Here is a 27,804-nt window from a genome sequence, read left to right on the forward strand (position 1 = left end):
TTTTAATGCCATTATCCTGTGTCAACCGAACTACACTCACAGTCTCATTTTCATTTTGTTGTCACACAGAACAGGCTTCCCTGTCACTGGATACGAGGCCATGGTTTGGAGAAGACCCGCCATACCTTGCGTACCATCCCGGTGACGCGCCTACCGCAAACACCGTCAATTTTGTCCCGTGCCACCATCCGCTCATCATGTGATTGTTATCTTTATGCCTCCCTTTTTTTAATATTCGTCTGAATGAGCTATCAAAAGAGGACTTTATTGCTAACAGTCCAGGAATGTGTTTTTTTCTCGTGACTCGAATGCGTGGGCGTGCAGACGAATTGTTCGAGGGATTTCAATTAGTGCGCACGTGGTGTTTGCGCGACGCAGGGACCTTTATAAGGAAGAAAAGCATGAAATGGTAATCGCCCCTTCCACCTTTAATATTTTCTTTTCTTTTTTTAAAGAAATTACTGAGTACACTGTTAGGTCACACGCATGTTCATTATAACTTCCCGGTGTCACGAAACTGAAGGTCCGTGTGACAGAGAGTCTGCCCTCCCTATAGTTATAATGTTTAGGGTTAGTCTGACCTAAGTGGGTCAAAGTCTAGGGCGAGGCTCACCTGTACAAAGTAATGGGAAGAGGACTCTCTTTCACGGGGGACTTTCTGGTACATGACACCGGCCTTCCCTTGGTTGCATATCCCTCCCACGTTTTCTGAACATATCACCACACTGATATTTAAGAGAAACTTGAAATAACAGAGTCGTGTGAATGATACTTACTGTCTCCCAATTAATTAACTATGTTCTGGTGTGTTCCCCCGCCCTTTTTTTAGAACGACAGTTAATTATCTGTGCTGCATCAGTTGGCAATCTTGGACGAAGGAAAGCGTGATAATTAACTAACTAACCTGGCTGTTACACTAGAAAGCCATTGAAACGGTCAAATGGTGCTATACAGACCTGGATAATATTATTATATATTATTATTTATAATTCTTTATTGGTTCGAGCGCAGTAAAAATACAAGCTATGACGTAATTAAAATACATGAAATAAGTTGAAACAATAACAATTTCAATATGTACATTACGCAATGGGAATTTCTACGGACAGACTTTTCTATTGTTAAATTTCTTATTTTGCACTAAACACCCTCCCCGGCACCAGTTCGACCGGTTTTCAGGGTTTTCACGTTGTTCAGCAGGATTTCAAGGTTCACGCAACCATTACCTCATTCGTGTTTTGCCTCGTGACTCCACGTGACTTAAAATGTGTTTTAAACAGGAAATATCGAAATAAAAACATCACATGAGTGGGTAGGATGTGTATAACAAATCTTAAAGATAAAGAAAACAAACAGATAAGACGAAAAACTGTTTCTATAAAATTTAGCTGCAAATATCCACCTCTGTATTCCAAACATTTGGATCATAATGATGTCCGTTTATTTTCTAAATTTGGCTTTGAAAACTAGTTTTATTCCCACTGAGGTGTGTTCCCTCACTTGATTAATAATGAATACCCTCTACCAGAACAGCAGTTTTCTGACGCAAGAAAAGCCCCATCATCGAGACATCATAGAGACGTATCCGTGATCATCTGCGTGATTATCTAGTGAAAAATCAGTCTGTGGCCCAGATAGAGTGTAAACAATAAATAGAATCATTGTCTGGAAATTACAGAAATCTTTGCTGAAATTGTCAATATCTTTTGATATCGTGTTGTTGTATAACTACAATTTCATTTTCTTTTGCATATTTCGGTTGGCTGGCATAACTTTTGCAGCATTTGAAGCAAATACTTTACCATACAAACGTCATTTTCATTAAAATTGTATCTTCTATCGTCTCTGAAATTATTATACCACTACAACTGTGCCTAAGCCTGACAGTGTTACGAATGAAAAATCCGAACAAAACCCATTTCATAATACCACCCCCTCTTCCACAAAATAAGATTTTAAATAAAATATACCCTTCATCCTCAATACACTAGACTTTCACCCCACGCGGTAAACATAGGTCTATTCAGTGCATTTACATTCATGAGCCATGCCTTGTCCCACGAGATACAAATACATAAAAAACCGCCCTAGGATTAAAATGAGAACGAAAGGAGGGGCTAGACACACAGGGATTAATATCAAAATAAAAACTTCACAAACAAAAATGTAAGCAGCTAAATGGGAGAATCTCCTCCCCCCAACCCCCCCCCCCCCCCCCCCCCCCCGCTAGGCCCCTTCCGGTCTGCCTTTTAAGCCCTCCTTTGGGAGTCTCGCCCTAGCTGTCCCAGTGATACGTTTCCCACGCATGAACTACCGGTAGTAAAGTAGAAAAAATATGTTTCGTTTCCTGTCAATACATCTACTTTTTAAGTGTTATTAAAGTGTTCATTGACGGCTAGGTGCCCAGCCTTGTGTAAAATCGGATCAATATACTACAGGGTTACACGAAGTATAATCATCTTGAGTAATTGTTTGTGCTATTCAGTTTGCAGAAAAAATATGTCAGATAAAAGTGCTTATCGCCCTTGTTACCTTAAGTATTTTTTCTTTTTCAAGAAAATGCTGCCTACATTGTTTGGTTACATGCATATTGGCCATAAGCGCAACGTGCTTACATCACTCGTTTCATCACTCCACACGTTTTCAGACCATAACCAGCCCTGATATTTCAGCAGAAAAAATGTAAGATGAAAGTGGCAATCGCCCCTGCCACCTTTTATGTTAGATTTGAATAAGATCAACTAAAGGTGAATGGATAGGAGATAAGGTAAAACAAACAAACTGAATAAATAAATAACTATTGAATTTATGAATAAATAACTAATTTACTAACTACCTAACTAATTAGCCAGCTAAATAAATAAATAAACAATTAAATAAATAAATAAATAAATAAATAAATAAATAAATAAATAAATGGATGAAAAAGAAAACGGAATCATTTGGAATTTGAAACGTCGTAATATTTCTTCCCTTCTCACCTTTGGGTATCTTTGAAAAAAACACTAATTTTTGGTGACCTCTGTAACTCTATTGTCAAAACGATATGAAATTTCTGAGATTGTGTTTCCTTTAGGTTGGAATTTTCCCACGCTTCTCGGAGAGCCATTGTTAAAGGTACATTCCCCGTGACGCCGGTGGCTTGGCTGCAGGAGGAGGTTCAAAATGGAAAGACAATATTAATGGAAAGAAAATGGGGAAATGGGAGAAAAACAAGAATAAATTAATTCATCATGTTAACTGTGAGGGATGTGAAATGAGCCTTCTGATGAAATACAGAGGAAAACATGGAACTGTGTTTTTTTTTTCAGCTAAATGCGAACCCCCCCCCCCCCATCTCCCCAGCCCGCGTTTATCTCTCAGATATAGAGTATATCTAAAGAAACAAACACAACAAAAAAATGAAGTTAAAAAATTGAAAAGAAGTAGACAGACATGTCGTTTCATATTTGAACTCTTGGTGCTCAATTTCCTAAGGCCTTCATTTGAGGGAGTTTCTCCCACGCCAATGTGCACGATCCCGTATACAAATTATCTCCCTGCTTGTCCGTCACTGAGTTCGAGCAGGAAGTGGAATAATAGATGAAAATGTTACTCTTTATTTTATGACAACAGCATCGATTACGGATTTTTATGTCATTTAACAGAGGCTATTATCACGAACAAAAAGAATAGATTTCCACTATGATGATGTTTTACAAAAGGAATTGTCCCTTTACGGGGAGAGTAAAATATTTGGACAACACACAATACAGATCAATCAAGATCTCTTCCAGTGATGATATTATATAAAAAAAAAAAAATCTTTCACCCACATTTCTGAGAACAGGGGGTTTTCGTGTTGAACTCATTGTGTCGCACCTGGGAAGCAAATGCATCTACCAGTAATAATAATATATATTAAAAATCTTACACTGATATTTTTGTGAACAGGAGATTTTCGTTTTGAACTCACCGTCTCATTTCTGGGAAGCAAATACAATATTTTTTTAAAATAGGGGATTTTCATGTTAGTCTCATTGCCTCATTCCTGGGAAACAAACACAGTATTTTTATAAACAGGGGATTTTCGTGTTGGACTCATTGCCTCATTCCTGGGAAACAAACACAATATTTTTGTAAACAGGGGATTTTCGTGTTGATCTCATTGTCTCATTCCTGGGAAGCAAATGAAACTACCACACAGGTAGTAGCTTTCTGGCCATGCAATTATTTTCCACAAGGAATGTAAGAACCACACTGTCAATAGCAGAAATTTCTATTCTATTTCTATTGTAATCAGGAAATACAATTGAGTAATTTCATCGGTTTCATAAAGAATACTATACGCGTGGCTTCTCTCTAATACTGTGAAAGGGAATAAAAATGTGCATCTTTTCTCTTTGTGTCTTCAAACAGCATGTTTATATTAATGTGTGAATTTATTTGTTATTTTTCTTTCTTTACGCAACGCGTGTGGTGAATATGTTATAGTGATGGAAACATAACCTATTAGTGAAGAAAACAAACGCTCGGAGTAAGTTTCATCTTCATTGAGTAAACTATCAGTGTTATTTTCCCCCTTTGCTTTCAAAAAAAAAAAAAAATTAATAAAAAGGCATAATTAAAATATGTGTCCCACTCCTTTCATCACAAGTTAATTTTCCTCACACAAAGCGAAACCGAAGTCCCTCGTGCAAAATATCAATATTTAATAAGGAACTCAAAACAATGCACTTTCCGGTGTCATTTTTAAAAACCGGGTCTGTTCACCATTCACTGTAGACGTAAACCACATAAAAAAGAACTTTCATCTGCTATTTCATCACCAAAACGGGAAACATAAAGGCTGTTAATGATGTGAACAAAAACCGAAAGAGAACAACAAAATATTAACAAAAATTATAGACTGTGTGAAGAAAAACAAGAAATTCGCAAGGCAAAAACAAATGGATTAAAAACAATTAACATAATGCCTGTAGAGAACAGAAGGCATTGGATAAATCAGTAGCAATACTACAATAGTAACTAATACTACAGGTAGTACTACTTCGTTACTACAGTAGTAACGAAAGGCAGCGAAAATAAAAATTAGTGAATAGGAAAAGTAAAAATCACGGCTTATAGTAGGCTTGTTAAGAGGTCAAACGCTGCATTTTATAGTACAAATGTCTAACTTGGCATAAATGTTCCTTGGGCCAAAAGAAAATTTTTTATCCAAAGAGACGCCCTCTATCGCTACATTAATTAGCATTAATTATGCAAATTAGGTGCCAAAATATATAATATTTCATATTTCCATTAATTTTTGGCCTAGAAACATTTATAGATTATCAAACCTGACTAAATTAGGGACAAGGAACCCATTTTTGATCATTTGGAAGCAATTGGTGGCCATTTTGTGCCTCAAATCCAAGATGGCCGCCACCCGCCATTTTGAAAGTGGACATAATTTTGCTATTTTATGTTGAATTTTGAAGCGTTTGGTCTATATATACTTGATATATATATCGATTCCTACTATTTTGGGGGTGAAAAAGTCATTTTTGATATTGTTTTGGTGATAGTAGGTGATTTGAAGGGACAAAGAGGGTGTTTTAAGTGCCTACCAAGATATGTGTGAACACTGCAAAACCATGGATATTGATAACCCGTATTCAAATACATCTCAATGCGATTTTTTGTTATATACCATTGCTATTGGACTATATTATGAGCAAAAAAAACACATTTTTACCATTGTGGAGGCCATTGGTGGCCGTTTTATCCCTCAAATCCAAGATGGCCGCCAAAACCATTTTGAACATGAGCATAATTCGCTATTTTGAAACTACATGTACTACATCTTTGTAAATGAGTAATACGTCGTTTTATATTATTTCCTGGTGCAGAATACATTATTTGTTTCTTACAATTTGTGCCTCAAATCCAAGATGGCCCTCATACGCTATTTTCAAATTGAACATTATTCACCATTTTGAAGCTATCACACCTTCATAAGCGTGCCATACGTCATTTTTGATTATTTCCTGGAGCAGAATGCATTTTCGGCTTCATAAAATGTAAATAGAAACTTTTATAAGCCTCCAAATAAATATAGGATTCAGTTGCTACATGGACCTGCAGTTTATATGTACAATGAGTAATCCAATTAGTACAAAAATGCTTTTGCCGATCTATAAAACAAGTGTCAGCAAACAAAATGGCTGAATTAAAGCAAAAGAATACATCTTTGACCGCATGAGGAAAATTGTTAGCCATTATTTTGATCAAAACCAAGTGATGGTTGCTTGCCGCTATTTTAATAATTTGGTGTTATTTATAATCTTTGAACTGTGGGACCCTCATTCGCTTGTATTAGGTAAAATGGCACTATTCTTGGGGCTCAAAAGTAATTTTCCAGTGCTAATTTGGTGACAGAAGATAATAAAAAGGTAATATAAGGTTGTAAAATAAATTCCAAGATGAGTTTCGTTGAGTCTGTTACAAAAATGTGGAACCCAAACCACATGCTCAAATATATCATCTAGATTTATCTTAAGTGACCATCCACTAAAAGATACTGAATACTCAAAGGAAAGCAATAAATATATATACATAGTGGTATTATATTATTAATCTTTTACTGGTCAATGTGAACCAAAAAGCCACATGCACATTTATGTCCCAGTCACTGGGGCTTGCATTCGCTTAAATATAGCCCAGAAGATTTGAAGGGTGAAAAATGTGTCGTCTTATAATACTATGGAACTTGGTTAGTTGTGTTGATGTGTAAATGTCCGTGAAAGACAAGCAAATGGACTTTGCTTTGAAATAGCTCTAGATCTTGTCTGCAAAATCATCCAGCAAGACAGCAAAAAGAAACATGCATGATCAGCTCTGGTAGGCCAATAAGACAACAGCTAGTAAGAATTGAGGTTTTGTCAGTGTCCTATGAGAAACAGCCAAACAATATATTAGAATCCAGTTTCCAGAGAAACATTAATGCATGAGAACATGTCGCATCAGAGGAAAGTGGTATCTTTACACAAAAGAATGAATCTGCAAAACCAACTAGAAAGCAGCAGCTGCGCAGGAAAAGAGGGATAAAGCAAAGAAGTCGAGGAAGCAGCCTCTTTTCCTAGTTGACAGTGCCAGTGATCATTCCTAGCATGATTTGGCCAGACAAGTCATCTCACTACCAATAGAAATCCATAAGGCGACTACATAGTTCTCATTGTTTCCAATGGACGAACAAGCACAAAACATCTACAGTATATGACAACTACAGGAATATTCATCTTGGAATCATCTTAAAACACCTTATGCCTTTTTTATTATCCTCTGTCACCAGAGTAACACCAGAAATTAATTATGTACTTCCAAAATAGTAACAATTGATGTATTACGATCATATGTAAGTCCAACAGCTCAAAAAGGTAAATTATGCCATAATTTTAAAATAGAGACAGGCTCTTGGATATGAACAACAGAATAGCTAAAAGTAGTCACCATAAAGTTGAATCCACTATGCTGGTCTCTTGCACTTAATCTATGTCTGGCAAAACCATTTTAAAATTGTTATATTACATATTTTTGCACAAATTTGACTTCAAGACGTATACAAGCGAAGGTGAAGACGTAAGCCTGTATTGGTGTTGGAGCCTTTTAATATTTTCTTTTTGTATTATATCTCAGAAGAGATAAGACACATGACTTCTACAACCCAAATGATAAGAAATGATGTATAACATGCTAGTGTAAGAGCAATAGCTTCAAATTGATGAGTTATGCCTTATCCGTATTTCAAAATTGTGACTGGCGGCCATTTTGGATTTGAGGATCAAAATGGCTTCCAATTGTCTCCAAAGCACCAAGTATGTGTTCTTTACCTTTAATTAAGCCATTTTGATCTCTTACACTTGTTTCAAGCTCTTTATGATTTTATAAAACATTTTGTACTAATTAGACTACATGGCACATGTAAGTCTATTTGACGACTTAAGCCTACATGCATATTCGTTTTGGAGAATAAAATAGTTTGTACTCACATTTTATGAAACAGATAATGTATTCTGCACCAGAAATAATATAAAACGACGTATTACTCATTTACAAAGATGTAATACATATAGTTTCAAAATAGCGATTTATGCTCAAGTTCAAAATGGTTTTTGGCGGCCATCTTGGATTTGAGGGATAAAACGGCCACCAATAGCCTCCATAATGATAAAAATGTGTTTTTTTTTGCTCATAATATAGTCCAGTAGCGATGGTATATAACAAAAAATCGCATTGAGATGTATTTGAATACGGGTTATCAATATCCATGGTTTTGCAGCGTTCACACATATCTTGGTAGGCACTTAAAACACCCTCTTTGTCCCTTCAAATCACCTACTATCACCAAAACAATATCAAAAATGACTTTTTCACCCCCAAAATAGTAGGAATCGATATATATATCAAGTATATATAGACCAAACGCTTCAAAATTCAACATAAAATAGCAAAATTATGTCCACTTTCAAAATGGCGGGTGGCGGCCATCTTGGATTTGAGGCACAAAATGGCCACCAATTGCTTCCAAATGATCAAAAATGGGTTCCTTGTCCCTAATTTAGTCAGGTTTGATAATCTATACATGTTTCTAAGCCAAAAATTAATGGAAATATGAAATATTATATATTTTGGCACATAATTTGCATAATTTATGCTAATTAATGTATCGATAGAGGGCGTCTCTTTGGATAAAAAATTTTCTTTTGGCCCAAGGAACATTTATGCCAAGTTAGACATTTGTACTACAAAATGCAGCGTTTGGCCATTTTTTGGTTCTTAACAAGCCTACTATTACAGAAGGTAAAAATGAAGACCACATATATTACAAATAACAAAACACAAAGTCACTCAATCAAAATCATGACACCAATTCCTAATGATTTCAAGTCGCAGCCCCAATAAAAACAAATATCTTATTCAAACAAAAAGCTGGCAACTCACCAAATTAAACAACAGCCCCACACAGAGAGAAACAGATAGTCAATTAACAAAAAACTCATTTATTCTATTGACTAAATCTTTAGAAATATAAGAATTCCAAATCAACAAATTGTAATAGCTTTCCCTTAAGGAAAAGTAAATAATTGATAGTATTTTGTTTAAATTGTTCTGCATAAAATTCTGCCAATATAAGATTATTGTATTTTTAATGAATGTTGACAGGAGGTGGTGGTGGTGGAGGTGGATAGTGGCATTTCACTCAACAGAGACCCAAGTTTTAGACTACATGGGGTGGGGGGGGGGGGGGGGGGGAGGGGAGATGGGTGCAGGGTTGTAAGGACAGTCCCCCTGCCCGAGGTTTTTGAAAAATAATTTTGGAGATATTTAATAAGCATTAGCCTTTTCCTTTCTCCCAATCCATTAGAGGTGTTTTAGATATGTATCACTTTTCCTTCAGTAAGCATCAAGAAGAGTCCCACAGACAGTATAAATAACCTGTTTGTATGTTGTGTAGGCCCTCAACAGCTGCCCTCCTCCCCCTCCCCCTCCACTGCATTAGAGCACATTCAGAACACGTTGATACATGGACAAATGGATCTGTGGACTAAGTATGGCCGACTCACTTAAAAGCAGTGCCAACTAATTACCTGATGGTCTCCCCGCCTCCACACATGCAGTCGTTGCAGGGGCCTAGCAATTAAAAGTATCCAAAAAGATCTTCAAAAAGTTTTGATGAAATTTCCAGGAAAGGCAGTTATTCATGAGGGAAAGAAGTAATATATATATATATGATAAAAAGAAATGAGGAACAGCAGTTATTTTGCCCCGACTGGTTTCATTGCATCTTCAGGGGGTTATTTCTTATGCTATACATGTAGTATATCTACACTGTACATATAGTGGTGCTTTTAATTTTCTCCTTCATCTTGGGATTGTTTTATAATGACATGATGCTCATTTTGATTACTTGGATGATGTTGGCTTGGTTTGTGTACAGGCTGTTGATAACGCTGCTGCTGACTTGGTTTTTTCCCCTGATTCTCACTTTTCCTAAACTGGGATTGCTCTTTAAATTTTTGATGTCGATGTTCAATACTTCCTTTTTCATGAGTCTGCTTTGGATTTTGACCTTTATTGTGTTGTAGTTGCATAGCATCTGCCTCCTTATCACCTTCTGACTGTCTTTTTATATGTGATTGATTTTTATTTTTTGCACTTGTCTTCTTCTTTGCATGTTTCTGTATAGATTGTCCACTAGATGGCGATGATGCTGTGTTACTGGCTTGTCTTGAATTGTGCCAGAATGGGCAGTCAAAGCCTGGAGCCTGATAGCTAAAAGATAAAATATAATAAGATAAAATAAAAGGAAATAATAATAATAAGTTAATGATTACTTAAAAGGTCATACAAAAAATGCAGAAATTGACTCAATAATAATAATAATAACTAGAGGATCAGAGAGGCGATACCGCCTCCGGATATTGTACCACCAGCTGGAGTAAGCGCATTCGAATGGAACCACCCCCCCCCCCCCAAAAAAAAAAAAAAAAAAAAAGGGACACCACAACCAGTCTTGTCCTTGACAAGCTCTATGCAATAAACAAGAATTTTCAAAATATGCAAAAAAAAAAAAGAAGAAAAAACATAACATAAAAATGGTCCAATCAAGCGGATTTTCCAATTGGCCTGTATTTTCCTAACATTGATCACTCCTGTGATTTTCTAGACAATAGGCCTATTGGTTTTCCTTGAAATGTGTTATCAGTGTAGCATATATGCTGACAAAAGAGAAAACCTAAGGGCAACACTGAGCATATCTCTGCTAGTTTTGAAGATATGAGGGGCAAGAAAATATGCAAAGGTCAGTTCATGGTCTATGATTTCCCATTCAAGTCAAATAGTAACTATGGGTATCTCCTTGCTAATTTTGGAGATAAAGAAGCCAGAAAACATGCAAAGTACAGTTCATCATAAAAAGTAGGTCAAAGGTCAATTTCAAGGTCACAGTTAGATTGCCAGTATGTGACTTCCTGTTCAGGTTCAATAGTAACTATGGGTATATCTCTGCCAGTTTTCGAGATATAAGGGAGATAATTTTTGCAAAGTTCAGTTCATGGTGAAAAGTAGGTCAAAGGTCAATTTCAAGGTCACAGTTAGATTATCAGTATATGACTTCCTATTCAAGTTCAATAGTAACTAAGGGCTTATCTCTGCTAATTTTTGAGTAATTCACATTTTATTTTCACCACTGAATTTTGGATGTTGAACTTTTTGATATAGTGCAATGCCTAAGCCGTATCAAAAACAAAAAAAATGGACACCACCCCCAGTGTTGCCCTTGACAAGTTCTACAAAATGCAAAAAACAAGAGGTCTCTAGCATTAACGGTTCCAGAATTAGAGAGAATTTTCAGTTTCAGCATCTAAAGGCCGCTACTACCATGAAAATTCACCGATTGACCCCAAACTCACGAAAATGAAAGATGACCCTAAGGGTAACACCTGCTCATAATATTATAGGTAAGATATGTTTCGTTTCTAAATATCGGCTGAAATAAAAATTTTCTAGCAAAAAATTCCCATTTTTAGAAAATTTTGGCCTGTTTGACCTTGAAATAAAGGTCAAAGATCAAATCCAAGGGCATATTTGAAATCCTCACGTATGACTTTTGGTCAGCCATCTGTAGTAATTTTTTCCATAATTCCATCGGTTTGGGAGATATTTAGCATTGAATTTTCAAAATTTTTGACAAGGGTGCATTTCAAAGAGCGTCACGCCCAGGTCAATGCACCAACTGAGACAAAAAAACCTGGGGGTTCAAGTTGAGATTATATGTGACCTAAATCCAAGAGATGGGGACACAGGTCCTTGCGGTCTAGGAGGAGAAGCGGTAACGGTGACTCGTATCCCACGTCATCCTGCGGAGCCGCAGGAGCCGCAGGAGCCGCAGGAGCCGGCAGAGCCGGCGGAGCCGGCGGAGCTGTACGAGACGGGTCGGGACTAAAACCATGAGTACCGCCAGCGTACACGCTGGTGGTACTAATAATGATAATAATAACAAACTGAATAAACATGCATATCTCACGGTTGGAGTAAGAATTATCAGCAAGCATAAACATCATTCTTTTCTTTCTCATTATATCAAATGATGGATACATGTATATCAGTAATTCTAGATGTGTGCTGAGGTCAGAGACACATTATAATTGTTATCAAAATTCTGCAAAATATGGAAAATAAATTATACATGTCTTCATTATTCATACATATGAACCTAGAGAACATGGTATATGTACATGTTTGTGTTATTTACCCAGTCACAGATTATGATGTATGCTAAAAACAAGCTGTAAACATGTATGAGTCACAGGTACCATTTTAAAATTATTTTCCCGAAAAAATGAACTGAAAAGACAAACATTCTCTCTATCCCTGCTTTTTTATACAGTAGCTGTTCTCTACAGCTTTTTTCCCTGAATTTATTTTTTAAATTGATTGAACAGGTCCTCAAATTAGTGATGATCTTAACTGTTTACTATAACTGATAAATACAAGTATATTTAGTTATTTTGAGAATCTTATTTTCATGGAGACATACTTTTTAAAAAATAATGTTTACCTTCACCCTGAAAAAATTAATAAAATAAAATAAAATAAAATAAAATAAAATAAAATAAAATAAAATAAAATAAAATAAATTACTGGGGAACACATTTAATACTGACATTACCTGGGTAATTATATTATCAATAATGCCCTCTGTGTACTTGAGTACCATTTCATAAACCAGTAATACTATTTCAAATAATAGATGTTCCAAGAAATGTGTGATTATCAGATGAAATTTCAAGCGATAAAACGTCAGGATAATCATACCACATACAACAAACAGATAAAAGCTTTCTTCTTTCAAGGCAAAGCTGGGCTCCGTAACTCGAGAGCATCACGAACTGTGGCTGAGCGCAAGCATGGAGATTCACCTCTATTCCATTACTCGGGCTTTACTCGCCCCGTATAACAGCTGCGAAATGAAAGGTGATACCTCTACCGCAATTCGTGATGCTTTCGAGTTACAGAGCCCTGCTCTGCTCTATTTATTTAAAGTGCATGTGAACAAACATCTGGGTTAATAAATTGTACTGTGAAAATTGACAAATGCAAATATCCTTAAGAGATCTTCAGTTTTAAATATCAACAGCAGCACATTATTCAGGTCATCTAATTATACTCTGACTAACGCTCCAGGTTTATTTTAAACATGAACGTTAACACAATATTCAGGCTAAACACATTTAGGACAGACAGGCCACATGCTATAATGTCATTATAAAGCATGCAATCACACACAGGTGACACAGGTAATGATCTTCACACACACTCTTCACCTCTATTTTAATCTTGCCCATAAACAAGTTACTCAGGACACATTGGGGCTGTCCCTGTTATTTTCCTTGTGTAACATATTTACGCTTCTACTCATGTACTTCAAACAACAGTGGCCACAATTTCTATTTACAGAAGTTGCTCAAGCAATTTGATGGTGTGATTAATCCAAACAAATAAATTATTTTCTAAAATTATTTTTTCTTGGTTTGTACCCTTAGATCAAACATAAAAATCATGGGACAGAAATTTTTACTTGTTTCGATCATTCAACCATGTCGTCCGCAAGACTCTGTGATTTTTCAACCCAGTTAGGAGCTTTTTCTGTGGGGGTCCTTTTCTAAAACATGCCTTGGGCTTCTGTTTAAGAAGGAAGCATTATGGTCTGAAATGCAGTAATTTTTTTTCCTTCTCATGAAAAGGGAAATACAACAATCTAATTCAGCATAGAATTTCTCATATTACCTGTACACTGTGTTATGGACAAATAAATACAATAATGGTTTCTTCTTACAACATGTATCTTAACAGAGATACATGCATTTGCACGATTCCTACATCTCAGTGTCACACTACACATCCTATTAGGGGAATGACCTTGTTAGACAATAAGATATTGTCCAGGAGTGCACTATATATTTACAGATAGACATAACTGGTGACAAATTTTTAAGAGGCTACATCATTTCAGAAGGAAAAAAGATTTCACAGAAAGCAAATTACATAGGAATGGCCCATTAAAAAAAAAGAAAAAAAAAAGCCCCGAAAAAATCATTTTAATTTTGAATAAATGTCTGCATCTTTATAAATTGTATTATATAGTAACATAAATAAGAAATGGAGGTGAAAGCTAAATAAATTATGATACAGTAGTGTTTGCCTTGTCCTTTTAAATAATTCATGATGTTATTTATTAAGAACCAGATAATGCACACAACAGTACTAGTAAACAAATATAACTCATATATAATTTTGCCAACATGATGTTATGAAGAGAGAGAAAAAGAGAGAGAGACAGAGAGAGAAAGGAGAGGGGGGCAAGAGGATTGTCTTTCCATGCTTCAATATAAGGAACTCCAAATTCATAACTGACTACTCTCTACCATGGCCGCAAAAATCATGCGCACTTTTCTCCAATGCCAATAAATGTGCCATGAATGTTAGCCAGAGACATATCGCTGAATATCTCATGCAAAAATATTCTGTGGTCCTTGTAGAAGGTATAAATTGACCCCCTCTTCAACTCATTCCGTTCTGCCATACCCCCAGCCACACATAGACCCTTATTTATTATAACAATAATCTTGTCCAAGCCATGTTCTAACAGCCTCTTCTGCACACACGCACACACACACAATTAATGGTATATAAACAAACGAGTACACACACATACATTGCACACTTAGTGTCACACACACAAACAACAATGGTTATTTTTTCCTAAAACTCTATCTTATCAAGATAATAATTACTATTATAGTAGTAAACAAAGCTAATTGGCTATGTGAACAATGACAATTTTATCATTAAAACAAACAATAGTGGATAATCAGGCACTAAATAATAATGTATACTGTGACAAATATTTACATAAACATGTTCAATGTATTTGTGTGTCCTTGATCAACATACGTACGTAATCAAGCAGTGTAATTATCGGTAGTAAACAAGGATAAATGCTCTGTTTGGGAGAGATGTCTGGTTTAATCAATGATGAATCAAGAACCTCACTTAGTCTACTAGGATTCTGGGTTCAATTTCAATAAGGAACTTTTCTAAAAATTTCATAAAAGAACAAAACTTACTATCCCAAAGGATAATTGTTCACAGGTCAATCAACACTCAATAACCCATAAGCTTTCAGACTGATAAAAGATCTTGTGCCAAGAGCAAAACAACGGGCAACAACAAATATATTGGTAGTGAATGCAGGTTGTGTTAGATGAGACCAATGATTGTGTTAGGTGTGATATTGTTAATTGTGTTAGATGAGACCAATGATTGTGTAAGGTGTGGCATTGTTAATTGTGTAAGTTGAGACCAATGATTGTGTAAGGTGTGATATTGTTAATTGTGTTAGATGAGACCAATGATTGTGTTAGGTGTGATAGTGTTAATTGTATAAGTTGAGACCAATGATTGTGTAAGGTGTGATATTGTTAATTGTGTTAGATGAGACCAATGATTGTGTAAGGTGTGATATTGTTAATTGTGTTAGATGAGACCAATGATTGTGTTAGGTGTGATGTTGTTAATTGTACTTCACAGAACTAATAAAAAGTTTTTTCAGCTACATCTGTACATATGTGGTTATAAATAAAAATGATTCAGACACTTTTTTCCAGTTACTAGTAACTATGGGTATAATTTATATGAAATGGCAGAGCATTATCATTTTGGTCCATTGCATAATAAATAACAAGGAACAATAGTAAATGTGTGACTTTGAATAACTGCATGTCTTCATTTACCACTTACCCCTTCATACTACAGCCATTATTGTTAATAAGATGGTGGTGGTGGTGGTGGTGTGGGGGGGTCATTCAATGCATACATGTCAGTGCACAGAAAAGCCAATGTATCCTTGATTTTTGGACAAGTACAGACCCAACCTGTAGCTACAACAACATGCGTCATTATTATCATCCTCAGTACTCTGTTTAAAGTCCAGGGTTATCTAATCAAGGACACTGACGCTTTAATTGATGCAATAACATCAACATGTTTGTTCATTTATCAGTCTAAGGTGAAAGGACATCCGGGGCCTGCTTCATAAAAATTCCCGGAATCAGTTTTTAGTTTCAACCTGACAGATGGACGGGGCAGGGAAAGAAAGGAATTGAAAGAGTTTGCAAATTTGCAAGTTAAGTGAGAGAGTGAATGAGGGAGAGTAATGGAGAGAGAAAAGATGGAGGCAGGGGCCAGAAAGGGAAATACATTCTAATTAGTAATGAGAGAGACCATAATTGAAAAACGGTTATTTTTCACATCAAAATTTATCAATATACAACTAACCATAGTAATCAAATACATCTAAGCTGTCTATATTTATACAAGACGTGATAAAAACACCTACTAGTAACCATGGCTTATCTTAGGACTCATCAGTCTGAGAATCAGATTAAAAATATATTAAAAATCAGTAATTCTGTGGAAAGAGAGTCATGTCTTTAATTATTCCAGTATGCTATATAGATTCTGTTACAGCTGAATGTGAAATACATATCATAGCAACAACAATAATAATCCGCACCTTGACAGTAAACAGTACACTTGTATGGTAGATGTGTCATAATTAAGAACCTTATATGCCTGACAAAAACAAAGCTGATCTCATATATAGAACATGTACCAGCAGCGTGTGCGAGAAACCACACAGCTGTTCCAACTACAAGGTTATTAACACGATTCAAAAACAACAACAACATCAACAACAACCCTGGATCTGGTCTTCAATAACCTTCACCCTATGGCAGATGCGTCTCTGTCTGTTAAACCTATTAGAAAAAAAATCCAATAATGTGCCTGGAATACATGACTCAGGCTTTCAGCTTTTGAAAAATAGACATTAAAATGAAAATATTAATAAAATATGTAACATGACAGTGGCTATGTCTTCATCATTACTGAAAGAGATCTGATGCCTGTGCCTGCAATCATTTTTCCATTATCAAACACAAAGTTCACAGTTATTTGTCACAATGTTTAGAAATGAATCGTTTCATGAGCAATAATTCATGAGAGAGAGAGAGAGAGAGAGAGAAAGAGAGAGAGAGAGATTCTTTGGTTAACTACTTTTACTGTGAATTCTGTTAAACAAGATCAGAGAGCAACTTAAGAAAATCCATTAAGCTGTATGTAAAATCAAGAGCCATGCACAACATTATTTCAGTATATCCCAGATGTCAGCTATCTCATGTTGTTATTATTGGCAGGAATTGAATGGAAGACAATGTTGATATTACCAATTTTTGCCAAAAAAAAAAAAGGGGAGCACAATAGAGATAACACAGTCACTCTTTTTCCAGAAATAAAGACGGCACAAAATGAAACAAAGGAAATTTGTAGAACTGAAATTACAGCTTTAACAGCAGTTTGGTGTCATACTATCTTAAGATCACAGACATGTGAGGTCGCATTCACAACTTTAAGTCGATCCCTGAACTAACAGATCCACATCAAAAAAGCTTGCTGCATAATCCAGGAAGGGGGGGGGGGGGGGGGGGGCTATTCAGTATCTGGTAGGGGATTATGCAGCAAGCATTCAAGTGGATGGGACATATTTGATCCGCGGATCAGTTAGTCCATGGATCAAATTGATCTGAATGCGCTCTGATATTTCCTTGAACATTATTGTTGGTTCTTGACTGCCTTTTTTATCATTTTAATTAAAAGCAGTATACTAATAAATGAAACAACCTGGGGATATTTACAGTTACATGTCCCCCCCCCCCCCCCCCCCCCCCCCCCCCCCCCCCCCCCCCCCCCCAATGTCAAACGTCACTTATGTCTTCGTTACTAGTCTTTTCTTTGAATATTTTAATTATTATTATTTTTTTTAAATCTAATTTTATGACTTGTTTTCTAAGGTGAGCATATAATGCTTTGGCAACTTGCCACCATTATTTATACTGCAACTAATATTTAACCTTTTATGAGAATAAAGATGTTAAAAAAATAGTTACATGTGTATGTGGATGGATGGATGGAGGGAGGGACAAAAGTATGAACTGATGTCACACGGGCAGATACACATCCCAAAGCAACCCAAACTTTGTGCCTAATTTTCACCTAGGTCAATTAATCATGTTTTATGCTATAGAAAATGTGCTTTCATTAAACCTGGTGTGAACTCTTCCTAATGTAAATCCTACTGGTACGTATGGTAATTCTGAGATAAAATGGCATCAGTTGTTTTCTTTGTTTTACATTAATATTTTACAACAACTGAAAACTTGGAATTTTGTTTATGAAAAAAAGACAATTATGAAGAACCATCTATCAACAGCTGAACTAACAACATGCCATTTGCTATTTCTTACCTAGTCTGGCATGGGTCACAGCCAGAAACAGCTGCAACATTGATTTTTGATCTCTGTGAAAAGAATTACTCACCAATAGGTTTGCCAAATTATAGAGCAATTAGAAGTATAGGCATTTCATGTCAAGATATATCTTGACTCTATTAAAAAGAAAAAAGGGAATGTAGCATTGGAAAACAACTTTAAATTTATTTCATCGTTACTTGTTAGGGAAATTTGTTAGCTGGTCAATTTGTGTTTCTTTACATTTGTATGAATTAAAAATATTGATATACAAAGGCATGACATAATGACCTTCAATAATAGTGCATTGTCTTTAGCTACATTAAAAAGATTTGGGAAACTGGGGATTTTACACGCATTTTGTTTCTATTAATTGAAATTCATTTCACAAGATGATGCTGTTAAAACACCTTTCTGATCATGCTTCTAGCATTCTCTGATAGAAATTTTCCTTTGTCCTTTTGCATTTGGAATTTGCCAGCATCTGAACAGCTTTAATGTCATTTATTGACAAAGATCTCAGAACGCTAAAAACACAGGATCAGGTATCACAAGAAAAAATAGGACATTAATTGATTTTTATATTGTGCTAGGACAAAAATAATGGAGGACTCCCTGTAGGCATTTTCAATATTAATTCTTAGTGGAGGGGGAGTACAGAGGAAGTGTGCCAATTAGCTTAATGCATGCATGTCAAATGATGCATTGGTCAAAGTGACACGTATTCAAAGTGCTAATAGAATTGTCAAGGCGAGGAGTGAATCATTTCAAGAAGGTTGGCACGTTCAGAGCCAGACCAACTTAAAACAGTAAATAATGTACTACAACTAACAGCAGTAGAAAGACAGCCAGAGGGCTGTTTTATAAAAAAAGGACCTTTAGACAAGAAAGTGGTCTAAATTTTTAGACCAAATGAAAGTCTACATGTACTTTGAGTGCAGATAATTCAGTATGCGTCCAATTAAATGAAATATTGCACTTGTTTAACAACAGGGAAGAGATTGCAAATGGTCCAAAGCAATTCTTGGTTTATTGAAGTTGACAAGTATAGATTTATTTTTAACTTAAGTAGACCTAACATCTAGTTTTATAGTTTAAATAAGTTTTCCGGCTAAAGTCATTTTTGTGAACTAGTCAAAAGGGCCTCATTACATCAGCCACTATATATGTGTTATTTATTTATTATATATTCTTTTTTATTTCATTTTATTTTTAAATTTATTTACTTATTTTAATTTTTGGTAAAATATTTTAATACTATGAAGTGGCTACTGCAACTAATACAGCAGGGGTGGATTGAGGCCGTCTTCTGGGTCTTCTGGAAGACAGACAGATTTTCAAGTTTACATTGACAGGTATCTACTAGTAACTTTTTCTGTCAGAAGACAGTCAAAAATAGAGAATAGATCAACAAAGATTATTTGGAAGACTATCAAAAAATATCTCTGGATATCTCTGCCACTGTGCACAGTGTACAGAAGTTTGAGTATATACCACATCCATAAGCTGAATGCATTAGAGAAGCCACATAACAATTAACAGTACCTGGAGGTATTCCCATTGCAGTAGATAAACAGGCTGTGACATAAACACTAGCCCCACTAAAATCAAAGACAGACCAAGAATTTTCTAAATTTGCTAAATTGCTGGTCCCTGTTTCTGCTTTAGATCTATAGATTTTTAGACTTTGGTGACTGGAAGGTCAAGTAGGTTTTAAAGTTTTTGGTGCAGATTAGATGTAATGCAAAAATTAATTCACAAACACTTGTTGGTCTCTGATATGGCTACATTGTGCCAAGTGGTTAAGTAATTGCTATCCTCAGGATATCTAATTTTAGCCAATAGATAGTGTTACCCAGCCTTGATTGCCATTTGGTAATTTGGTAAAAGCATTTTTTTATATACTTTTAACAGACCAATGCTGTCAAGTATGAAGAAAGTCATAATGGGATGAATGGTAACAGGAAACCTTTATAAAGTAAAGGGGTGCTTTTTTCCCATTTCTTTAGCAGTTTTACCCTTTTGGACCCTGGACACCCAAAATTCAATAAATATGCTATTTAATTATGAACATTATGTAAAACTTACCCAATTTCTTCTGTATCCAGGGGATCCTTGGACAACAAGATGGTAAGAGCAGGAATGTTCCTATTAACTTTTAACCTAAAACATGATATATGATAATATTAACCAAATATAAAATTCTGAATAAGCATTTTAATGCAAATTAAAATTTTGAAATTAGGCCAAAAATTGGCAAAATGTTTAATTGGTTATATGGGAATATTCCAAATTACTTCAATGAATGTTAACTATGTCATCAGACTGAAAGAAGGTTTCATTTTGTATGGATTCATATAGACAGTCATCAGACAAAGATACTCTAAGAACAGAATGTTTCTTTCAAACAAATTAAATTTCTGGTCAAAATTATTTTACTAGGTGTGTGTAGTCAAATTGAGCCCAACTTGGGATACTTTATCTTTTAACTGACTGTGCACTGCCCCACCCCCCCTCTCTCTCCTCCCCCTAGTCAGTTAAAAGTTAGAATTTTAAAAGAGATCTGAATAAAAAAGTTCAGAATAATGATCATAATATAGAATACCTGTCCAGTCCCTCTAACTTGGGCTCCCAGTATTCTTCTATCCTGAAACCAGAGAAACGGTGTAAATACTCATTCAATTTGAACAACTGTTATTTCTCCCTAATTTGTTCTGCTAGTTTTAATTCAAATTAAAATTCATAATTAAAAAAACTGGAGCTTCTGAAAGTTACTTAGCTTTGTGTTAAAAAGCAAAATGTTGTATTTGAAAATAGTAAATCTTGGGAAAGTGAAATATAAGAAAAATAAAAGATTTGATATTTTCCAGTAATTACAACATTTATACAGCTATAAAACCAAAAATATTTGGACTCAATCAATTTTTATGGTTGATATGGTTTATGGTTCATAATTTTGGGTTTATAACTATATTTGCAATATATATTTTACACATGATGAATTTCTCCAAATAAAATGAGTGTAATTTATTACAGAAAGTAATAAAAATAATAAAAGATGAGTGAGAGTAAACACTCAACTCACCTTTTGTACCTGGCCCTTGTAATTTGATGAAGACCCTGGAAGATATAAATATACATTTCATCCATTTTTGTACATAATAGTTACACCTTAAGCACAAATTAAAGTAAATTAGTCATTTGCAAGTATCTTCTGAGTTTGTATATGACAAGTATAGGGAGATTAAAACCGCTTTACAAACCTTCAACTTTTTTCAATCATACCTCCCCCCACCCACCCACCCCACACATTTTTCAGTGACATCAGTCATAAGTGAACTAGTAGAAACCGAGGTGGGCAGGATGGGTGTGGGTAGGGGGATGACGAAATGGAATCTTCCCATCCCCGCTGCTCACAATATCCCCCAACTGAAAAGATCTGAGTAATAACCCCATATATATATCGCAATGCCTTAAGCCTAAGTCCCAACTACGTTTGGACGCACGTTTTTTGGGTTCCTTGTGTCTGGCTAGGACGTAGCTAGATCGCACGTAGCGGCTGTTGATCATGTCGAAAAGTTTCTACGTGCTGTTTGCATCCTCCAAAAGTGGCACGATGGACGTGCACCTCACACACGAACTCCCAAGTTTTCCCCATTTTTTTTGGCTGTAGACCACACGTAGCAGCACGTACCTTCGGTTGGGACCTAGGCTTTAATCTGTACATTATCATGCAGTACTGCTACAACTAAAAATTTAAGTTGAATACTTACTTTTACTTTTCTCTTCATTATCTCTGCACAAGAGATAACTTTGGTTGTGCCAGTCCCTGCACCATTCCATGTTATCTGCTTCACTTCTGGGTCCTTAAATAGTAAATTTACACATGAATTGTCCAGAACTTGTACAATATATGCACCTGGGTATAATATTATATCTCTTGTACATAGAGTCACTATCATATGTGTATGTCGCCGGAGCAAATATGTACAGACATTTAAAGTGAATTAGCAAATGGCATATTTCAACTAATTGATGGAAGTGAAGTAATACATTTAGTGATATGATTTTCTAGAACTTCTCATGAAAAAATATTAAATTAGGTTAATTGGCACTGATGCTAAATTTTCAAATCTTAATATCAGTTCCTTGAGGTGCTTAACACTTTGTCACAATGAAGATAAATATAATATACTATAATATACAGTAGATATACTGGTAAGCTGTTATGACTGGGAAATAGACAATTGCAATCTATTCCCTGAATGGTAGGGCCTACTGTATTATGCTGTGATATTGCACAACACTTGTGGGTCTAGGACTCTACCATGTATACTGGTATCTGTGTGTGTAGGTGTGCATGTGTGTATATACATGTTGTACATGTATATGTGTATGTTTCGGGTGCATGGTAGAAGCGGGCACAAAAATAAAGAATGACTGGTAAATTAGCTAGGTATAATTTTAAGTGTATGTCTGCATGGGAAATATTGCTTGGTTTTGTGTCATTTTGCTAGTTTCATGTATTCTCTTTTTCTTTGCGGGGTGGACATTGAAGAAGGAACTGGGTTGGGAGGGGGGGCACATGGCCCACGTACTGCATATGCCAATCCCCCTGTATACATATGATCATGTACAGCCCATACCCTTATATATGTACTCTGAAGTGCCGAATAACAGTGCCTACCGGAATAACAGTGCCCCCCGGAAAACTTTCCAAAATTAATAACAGTGCCTAGCGGAATAACTGTGCCCCCTGGAAAAATTCCCGATATTTAATAACAGTGCCTAGCGGAATAACTGTGCCCCCCGGAAAATTTTATCAATTTTAATAATTTCAATGAATAATTGTAATGGCAATTTTAAATTAAATTCCAATCTGGAAAAATTATGTTTTGACTATTAAACATAAAAAACACAATATCTAGACAAATTTACCTTTGATTTTATACACATAGTTTAACATATTTTAACTATTTAGAGTAATCCTTATCACCAAGCTCCCCCGGAAAATTTTTTCAATCGAGGTGCAATTTGGTGCATTTTAGGGTTTTTATGTAATTTTTTACATCTTATGTGGCACTGAATTGTCTTGTTTTAGGTGTTTTGAGGAATTAATTCAGTAATGACATAACAAAGGTTTAGACAAAATTTATTTTCCAGTCTATGCATTCACTCAGTTTAGTCAATCTTGAAGTTTAAGGTTCAGCATCAGCAGTTCCTATAATGCTAATTTAAACTTACAAAAATTATAGAACATACTGTTTCAAAAAAAAAAAAATAATAATAATAATAATAACTACTTTAATACTTATGGGAATCAAGAAAAAGGGCTTCCTACATTGAATTATTTTTGGATTGACCAAAAAGTTGATAAAATATGTTGTTCTTACCATTTTTCACCTTTCTGAAAGTAACTGGTCAATTGAATTTGCGTGTCGTTCAGCGCAAAGCGACTCCCGCTACTAATTATACGTAGTTTGAGATGTAATTTATAATCAACAACTTCAAACACCGTGAAATGAATTTTTCAGAATTAAAGAGATTAAAATTACACTTATCATCAATTTGAGTTCTTCGTTTGTTCATTTATATGATTCTATTCAGTCATGGAAATTCATATTCAATGCACACGAAATAATGACGTGACCCAGTTTTACAACGCTACTGCTTTCACAAAACTAACCCGTAAATCAGTAGAAAATCTTCTCCAAGTTTATAAAATCAACAAAGTGCACTTAATTTTCTCCATTTTTATCAGTGAATAAACGTAAACTATAAAAACACACAACAGGCGGTCTTAATTTCGGAACATGACAAAGTGACAGAGAAAGTGTGTTTGTGACATGCGACTAAATGTTGTCGAGAGTAGTTGCCTCGTTTCGCTCTGTCTCGTATACTTCAAATACAGCACAGAACTGCGAAAACGAGGCTTTCACAGGGAGATGGCATATGCGCATGCGTATTTTCGTTACTACTAAATCAAGTGCTCAGAAGCATACGTACAGTATGTAAATAGAATGCCATAGTTGCTTAGAAATAAATATAAATTTCAGTTAGCATGAGTGAAAATATACTTTGTTGTTCCATTCAGCCCAGCGAGGCGGTGCTTTTGACAAATTTCAGCGAGACGCCTCGCTCTTTATATGCTGGAGAAACGCTGGCTTTTATTTACGCTAAAAACAAGTTCGAGTGTAGTGCTTGCGACAGGTCATTAATAATTATTAACTTGTCCAATGAAACGACCATCAACATTTCCGAAACGATCAACAATATTTCCAACCGGCACGGTGAGTGCCAAATAACCGTGCCGTGTGGAAAATTATTAATCGTGCCGGGGAAAATAAGATCGTGCCGGGTGGAAAATTTCCGGTGTCACGTGTACGGTCCGTTCTGCGTGAACCATCCGTCCTGACCGATTGTACACGCAGCAGCAGCGTGTATGAGGCGTTCCGTGAATGGTCCGTTGTTATTCACCTGTACTGTTATACATGTATTCGGCTAGTTCATTTCCTACCTCATTATACATTTACTATGATGGGGATAAAATGCATGTGTTTATTGATAACTTAATTTGATAGAGAATCAGCATCAAATTACAGATCGACGCATGGATGAACCTAGATAGTATCGTGGACGGGCCGTCGTTTATTCAGCTGCTGGCTACTATTTTAGTATTGATTTTACAAGGCTAGTGTGTTCATATGGCCACCTAAGAGAAATTGCAGTAGAGGTGAACTTCTATAATATATGAATACTTCTAAAGATTATGTTTGAATTTGCAGTATGTTCTCAACAGCGTGTGTTTATTAAAAGCTAAGAGATGTATTGACGACTCTATAGAGACGGACTGTACATGCCGGAAGTCTCTCAGATTTGCCTGCGCTTTGTGCGCATGAGCAGAACGGATGCTTCACGCTCCGGGCGGTACACGCCACACCGGAAAAAAAATAAACGTGCCGGCACGTTTATTTGGCACTTCAGAGTACCTTATATACCTTATATATGTACCTTAAACTTTTTCATTGCAAAGCCCAATAGGTTTTTTATCTTGCTCCCTGGAGATACTTTCATGTGAATGACACTAGGATGGTAGCTGTAATTGTCTGCTTCATCCACCTCAACAACTGACCCTTTCTCATAGTGCTCCACTGGAATTTGAAATGTCACTATTATATTATATCTAATGAAAATGATCATCAATCATGGTTTACAATGTGCTAGTCTGAATATATTGCATATATTATCACATCAGCGACTCTCTGTCTCACTGATATCAGTACATCATAATCATATGCAGGGTGCTACTAGGCACTAGCTGCTGTGTGTGTGTGTGTGTGTGTGTGTGTGAGAGAGAGAGAGAGAGAGAGAGAGAGAGAGCAATGAAACTTACTCCCACAGTTCGTGTCAACGTTGACAGAATCAAAGGAAAATATAATCAGGAAGAAAAGCGGTCAGCGTTAGTAGCACGGTAGTGCATTCAGCCAGCTGTCTCCCTACTAAGCAGGTGCCATCTTGTACCCACAATCCTCTGAGACCCTCAAATTTGAGGATACTTCCGCATACGTCACATAAAAAAAACAGAGGGCAGCACTATGCAGCAATATGATTGCAAGACGCGCATACAGGATAAAAAGTAAATCAAAATTGGACTCTTGGGTTTAAGAAATAATAAACAGGTAAATGAATGAACATGAAGGAAAAAAGAAAAAGGCTGACTTTTGACGAAGTTAACTAGCTCATCCTTGACTCATTGAAAATTATAAGTTCAAGTTTTCAAAAGCTACATGCAGCTGATTAGGCCTATATGTAGGCTACAGGTAGCTCAAATTACAAAAAGTTTTTATACATGGACTCAAGAAAAAAGAGTGAGTTTATATACTGTGCTCCTTAAAGTCCAAAGATCTGCAAACATCAAAGTTTTGATACCAAGGCGACAAAGTAATATATTTTTATAAGTTTAAGGAAATAGCTACCAGACTTAGAATCTCAGGTTGAGTTTGTGCCTGGATGAGAACAGCTTCATTTTATGCTCTGTTTAACACGCACAGGTAAACCAAATAAAAATTCACCCAGAACATTAATTTAACATCCCGGTATATTGTTCACTCAGAGGAAGCAATACTTAAGACAAGGTTCTGAAAATGGCGTCGGGACTCCATGCTGCACTGGCGTTGTGTGTATTGTGGTGTGGGGGAGTACATGGATACCCGTCATGGCCTCGGCAAGTCATCAGTTTTCATTTCATAACAATTTCTTTTATTTCTTCTTTCGTTTTAGTTGTTTAAAGGGATAACAGTTTTTCTTCATTTGAGATTCCACAATAATGCATTGTAAACACCCTGAGCTTCAGAGATAACTTGACACTAACCTCTTCACTAAAGCCTATCTTCATCGTGTCAAGTTACCTCTGACCACATTCGATTGCCTCCGCCACCCGCCAATCAAATTTAAAGCCCGCACTCAATGACTCATTGAACGATCTAGCCAATGAACGCGAACGAGTCAAAGCGCGCTTTGTTCAAATCCGGACCAATCAAAGATAAGGCTGAATATCAGGGACTTGCCGTAACCTGTGGGCAGCACGCAAAATACATCATCCCTCAGTAGATAATTTTTAATTAATTTATTGAGCACAAAGAAATGGTTTACATTTACAGGCTCTCTAACTAATACAAATATTAAAAAGAATAATTTAAGTAAGAAACTATGCTCATCCACGCAGGGATACACGCTTTTTAATTGCACTGTTAACAAATTTACATATGGCAATCACACTCTGCGCAGAGAGTGGATTGAGTAAAATAGATAGTTTATTGTCTGTTGGACCCTGCAAATTCACCTCTGGTATGGAAGCGAACAGTATTTCCCGTTCGACTCTGTGTTCACTGCATTCTAGAAAAAAGTGTGCTTCATCTTCTACTGAGTCGCAGTGGGGGCATTTCCTTTTGTCAATTGGCTTCTTTGGTTTTGTATATCGCCCTCTTTCAATTTCTAATTCATGATCACTGATTCTCATTTTTGCTAATACCCTTTTTTGAGCTAAAGGAACGTTGAGTTTTACATAAGGTTCAGCCTCATAAGTGTGTTTAATTTTTCCATATGTTCTGAGTTTATTGTTTTCTCCTTTTTGCAATTCTTCCCAAAAATTTGACTTTATTTTTTTTATTATTTCTTCCTTTAGGTATTGGTGGTTGTGGATTTTAGTATGTGTGTTGTTATTTGGGTGGTAAACTTCCCAGCATGCCGAAAGATTTGTAGTAGCCCAAAACCAGTTTTTTCCCTTTTCTGTTTGCTCCATGTCGTAAGCTTGTTTGACTAGTCTGTGAGTTGGAAGGTTGTCCAGTCTTGCACTGTATTTGGACACCAAACTTACAATGTCCAAATACAGTGGAAGGCGTCCAAGTTCTGCCCT

General features: G+C 35.9%; 1 protein-coding gene across 1 annotated transcript; it reads right to left on the minus strand.

The window, feature by feature from the left end:
* Positions 1–9,004: 9,004 nt before the first annotated feature.
* LOC106159443 (uncharacterized) lies at positions 9,005–25,950 on the minus strand. Its single transcript, XM_087013344.1, has 7 exons — positions 25,783–25,950; positions 25,401–25,540; positions 22,163–22,255; positions 21,475–21,509; positions 20,995–21,036; positions 20,478–20,552; positions 9,005–10,293 (listed from the first exon to the last, which is right to left on the minus strand). Coding segments are annotated over exons 1-7 (810 nt in total). The 5' UTR covers positions 25,784–25,950; the 3' UTR covers positions 9,005–9,869.
* Positions 25,951–27,804: the final 1,854 nt, after the last annotated feature.

Source organism: Lingula anatina, chromosome 5 (assembly GCF_051362555.1).
Source record: "Lingula anatina isolate TDL-2025a chromosome 5, LinAna3.0, whole genome shotgun sequence".
NCBI classification, from domain to species: domain Eukaryota; kingdom Metazoa; phylum Brachiopoda; class Lingulata; order Lingulida; family Lingulidae; genus Lingula; species Lingula anatina.